This window comes from Amblyomma mixtum, chromosome 4 (assembly GCF_055824585.1).
Source record: "Amblyomma mixtum isolate Tamu chromosome 4, ASM5582458v1, whole genome shotgun sequence".
Taxonomy (NCBI): Eukaryota; Metazoa; Arthropoda; class Arachnida; order Ixodida; family Ixodidae; genus Amblyomma; species Amblyomma mixtum.
In genome coordinates, this window is record NC_143015.1 from 28,111,348 (window position 1) to 28,116,389 (window position 5,042).

The 5,042-nt window shown below is 43.5% G+C and overlaps 1 protein-coding gene across 1 annotated transcript; it reads right to left on the minus strand.

The window, feature by feature from the left end:
- Window positions 1-2,118: 2,118 nt before the first annotated feature.
- Window positions 2,119-3,768, minus strand: LOC149346020 (uncharacterized). The gene has a single exon (XM_089585330.1). The coding sequence runs from the start codon at window positions 3,751-3,753 to the stop codon at window positions 2,287-2,289; it is 1,467 nt and encodes a 488-aa protein (XP_089441456.1). The 5' UTR covers window positions 3,754-3,768; the 3' UTR covers window positions 2,119-2,286.
- Window positions 3,769-5,042: the final 1,274 nt, after the last annotated feature.

The window sequence follows — 5,042 nt, forward strand, 5'->3', positions numbered from 1 at the left end:
CAGAGCACGTCGGAGGAAAAATAGTTTGCGTAGGGCATTAGCTGTAACGTTGTCAACGTGCTCTGTCCAGGAGAGGTTATTGCAGATCCGCAGACCTAGGTATTTGTAAGTATTCACTTGAGAGAGAACTTTGTTTTTAGCAGTATAGTTAAACAAAAGAGGCTTCTTTTTCTGGGTTATACGCATGAACACTGTTTTATCATAATTAACGCACATTTGCCATTGGTCACACCATGTTATTATCTTAGTGAAATCGTTATTTAACCGTACTTGGTCCTCAGTAGTAGTAATCTTTTCATATAACACAAAATCGTCAGCATACAATCTAACAGAAACTGAGATGTTATCGACAATGTCATTAATAAAAATCAAGAAGAGGAGTGGCCCAAGAACAGATCCTTGGGGAACGCCGGAATCAACAGGAACTGGAGGGGAAGGGGAATTATTTACTACTACAAGCTGACGACGGTTTCTTAAGTAGGCTGTAATCCATGCGAGTAATTTGTCATTTTTTAGTACATTACCTAATTTGTGAAGAAGCTTGTTATGCGAAACTTTATCTAATGCTTTTTTAAAGTCCATAAATATAGCGTCAGTCTGCTTTCCTTCATTTATTGCCTGCGCAAAATCATGTATAGTTTGTACTAGCTGAGTGGCAGTGGAAAATCCTCGTCTGAAGCCATGCTGTGCATTAGTTTGAAAATTGTTTTGTTCAAGAAAATCTGCTATATGTTTATGAATGATGTGTTCCAAAACCTTGCATGCTGTAGATGTTAACGATATCGGACGGTAATTGTGAAAAGATGCTTTGTCTCCAGTTTTGTGAATTGGCTTGATTCTTGCCGTTCTCCAGCCATCCGGTAATGATCCTTCATTTAGTGATTTGTTAAATAAGATGCATAAGTACTTGGCACACCATTCTGCATAACACTTCAGGAATGCGTTGGGAATGTCATCTGGTCCGGGAGATTTTTTTACATCAAGCTTCAATAATAAATTGAGAACACCTGCCTCGGAAATCACAACATCAGGAATTGAAGGCAAATTCACGGAATAGCATGGAAGAGAGCTGTCATCCTGCGTAAACACCGATTTGAAGTAGTCATTGAAAGCCGTGGACACCAAAGCATCATCACGCTCACATATTCCATTTACTTTGAAAGTATCATGAGATCGTGAAGCTGGAGTTATCTGCCTCCAGAATTTCTCAGGGCATGTTTTAATGAAGGTAGGTAGCTGAGTAGAAAAGTACTTTTCCTTGTCATGGGCAATCAGCTGTTTTAGTTTTTCTGTTTGTTCATCAATGATCGTTTGGGAATAGTTTCCTGCTTTTAACCTTTTTTTCATTCTTTTTAGCTTTCGTTGTGAGCGTAATGTCTCTCGTGTTATCCAAGGGTTACATTTTGGTGACTTTTTTGCAATTTTTGGAACGAAGCGTTCAATACACTGAAAGACAACACTTTTGAAAAAGAGCCATAAGTCATTCACATTTCCATTAAAATTCATAAAGCGGTCATAATGAAAGTCGAGCATATCAAGAATAGATTCATCATGTGCACGAGAAAAATTAGGAAAGAAACTGACAGTATTTCGGCGATCAAAGTTTGCATTCATCAATGTCAGTACAACAGCTTTGTGATCAGAAATACCGGTCGTTACATAGCATTCGACGTTTTCTTTGACAGTACCATTTACAAAAAATAGATCAAGAATTGAATATGAACCATTGTGGACTCTAGTAGGATCTTTAACTACCTGAAGCAGGTCAAAGGCAATAGAAATATCAAGCATAGTTTGCTCAATGATGTTATTAGAATACGAAAAGGCAGTCCAGTCTATGTTTGGTAAATTAAAATCGCCAGTCAAGATTAGCCTATCATTCTGTTTTATATGGCGCTCAATATATTTTTTTAGATTCACTAGGAGTGCTACAAAGGAATTGGGTGGCCTGTACACGGCTCCTAAAACGTAACGAACATTGTTTTTGTAAAATTTACAAAAGATGCCTTCTACATCGTCAATATCTGGCATTCTAAAGACTTGCAGTGAAGATTTCAACAGTATGGCCACTCCACCGCCCCTTCCATCTCGGTCTTCGCGAAAAACTTTGTAGTTTTGTGGTACGAATTCGCTGTCAAAAATATTTTTCCCCAACCAGGTTTCAGTGAGTGCAGCGATTTCTACATCATGCGTCAACAGCAGGCCCTCAAGTTGCGTAGCTTTGCTGACAATACTTCGACAGTTGACGTTTATCAGTGTGAACCTTTTGTTCATAATATGCGTCTGTCATTCCCTCTTTTTAGATATACGATAGCGCTCATTCTTCACTTCGTCCCATCCGAACATAGCACCGTCGATAACCAGCTTATCAAATATCAGTTTGGCTTTAGCGCCGTTAGCCTTCTCCACTGCACAGCTTTGCCACAGCTTTTTTCTAATTTCACGAACTCGGCTGGAAAAGTCTTCAGCCACAGAGAATTTGGTTCCTTTCAGCTTCGAACAAGCCTGTAACACCGAAAGTTTTTCTCTGTAGTCCTGAAACTTCATAATTACGGGGCAGCTTTGATCTTTCTTCTTTTTTCCCAGCCTGTGACACCTCTCTATGCTATTGATTTCAACTTTCAATTTTTCTTCAAAGACTTCTTTCCGGATCGCATTCTGAAGACTGGTAGGAGTTTCTTCGTCACCCTCCTCCAAACCATAAACAATCAAGTTATTTCTCCTACTCCTGTTTTCTAAATCATCAATTTTTTTTAGCATGTATGAATTATCTTGCTCAAGTTGAGCTACCGTTTCTTTCAGATCACTGACCACTTTGTTTATAGATGCCAGACAGGATAGTTTGTCTTCCAGGTTGGTAATGCGAACAGCTAAACCTCCGATTTTATCCTCCAGCGTATTCTGTTTTTCCAGTAACTGGTTAATAGAGGCAGTCATATTGGTTTGGCCTGAAACAAGCTGAAGCAACATATCCTCCTGTGTTGGACCGGGGTTAGATTCAATGTCACCGCATGACAATAGATCTTCTGTGAATGACCGGACATCAGATAAAAAGTACGCAATGCATAGTGGGCAAGGTAGCAGCAATAGGCAGCGGTTATCGCTGCGGAAGCATTTAGTAGGCATATAAGAACAAACCTGAAGAATGAAGCAAAAATGGCTCCTGAACATCGTTTCCGATGCGCTCCTGCCGAGCCCACTGAAGATGAACGCAGATACAGGGCTCCTTTTAAAGGCTTGGTGAACCACGTGCTCTGCCGTCCCAGACGTCGGGGCATGCGCAGAAATCCTGGCTGCCGGTTCGATGATTCTGTTGACGCTTGTCACATCAGCACGTGCCAGTAGGTCGTTGTTGATATCGGCGATGACGGCAGACAGTCCAGGCAAGCAGAAGACAGGTGGCTGCACTTGCAACAGGCCCACCAGCACCTGAAGAATGAAGCAAAAATGGCTCCTGAACATCGTTTCCGATGCGCTGCTGCCGAGCCCACTGAAGATGAACGCAGATGCAGGGCTCCTTTTAAAGGCTTGGTGAACCACGTGCTCTGCCGTCCCAGACGTCGGGGCATGCGCAGAAATCCTGGCTGCCGGTTCGATGATTCTGTTGACGCTTGTCACATCAGCACGTGCCAGTAGGTCGTTGTTGATATCGGCGATGACGGCAGACAGTCCAGGCAAGCAGAAGACAGGTGGCTGCACTTGCAACAGGCCCACCAGCACCTGAAGAATGAAGCAAAAATGGCTCCTGAACATCGTTTCCGATGCGCTGCTGCCGAGCTCACTCTTCACCATAGTTCAGATCGCGCATCAGAAGCTGAGTGCATTTTCTTTGATTATTCTAAAGGGTTCGACAAGGTAAGTCACCGCTTATTATTTTTAAAGCTAAACCAACTGAACATCGACTACAGCGTTCTGAAATGGATTGAATACTTTCTTCTAGCCGATCGCAGTTCGTTTCCACTAATAACTTTAACTCACCTTTCAGCGAAGTTTACTCGGGCGTGCCACAAGGCTCATTGCTGGGACCCCTTTTATTTCTTATTTACACCAACGACCTCCGTTTCCAACTTTTCCAGCATTACCAGCATTCCCAGCATGCTCATAATTTCCAGCATTTCCAGCATGCCTATAATTTCGAACATGGCCATCATTTCCAACATGGCCATCATTTCCAACATTTCCAGCATATCCAACATGGCCGTCATTTTCAACATGGCCATCATTTCCAACATTTCCAATACGTCCAGCGTGCCCACCATTTCCAGCATGTCCATCATTTTCACCATGCCCATCATTTCCACCATGCCCATCATTTCCAGCATGGCCACCATTCCAGCTTGGCCATCATTTCCAACATGGCCATCATTTCCAACATGGCCATCTTTTCCAACATTTCCAGGATATCCAACATGCCCATAATTTCCAGCATTTCCAGCATGCCCAACATATCCAACATGTCCGACAACATGTGGTGTGTGCGGGCAACAAGCCCAGCTCACTGAGGGGGTGCAGGTCCCTCCCGAGTGAGTGAGAGTGAAAAACTTTATTAAGCTCTAGATTTGCTTTTCTTCTGCGGCTGTCAGATGGCTTCGTTGTACAAAGGTCGGCTGCCCTTAGTCCAGGGCTCCGCTGGAAGCTGCTGCGAGTTGTGCTCGCCGAATCACACCTTGGTCGATTTGGCAATCGCTGGAAAGCACTCTCTCCCATTGCTCTGCACTCGGGTTTGTTATAACGGGTACCACGCTTATCCTCTGGCATGCCCACGTTATGTGGTACAGCGTGAGTGGTTCTTGCCACTAAGGGCATTTGTCTGTATTGTGTGGGGTACATTTTATTGAGTACGTGTAGGTTCGGGTACGAGTCCGTTTGTAGCTGCCTCCACGCGACAGAGTTCTCTCTGCTCAGGGAGTTGTGTGGTGGTAGATACCGCTTTCTGCAGCCCTTGTAATAGTTTAGTATCGCCGAATAATCTTGGGGTACAGGTTCGTTCCCCTCGAGGTCGCCTACTTTGGATGCTCGGTAATAAGTGCACCCTCGAGCTA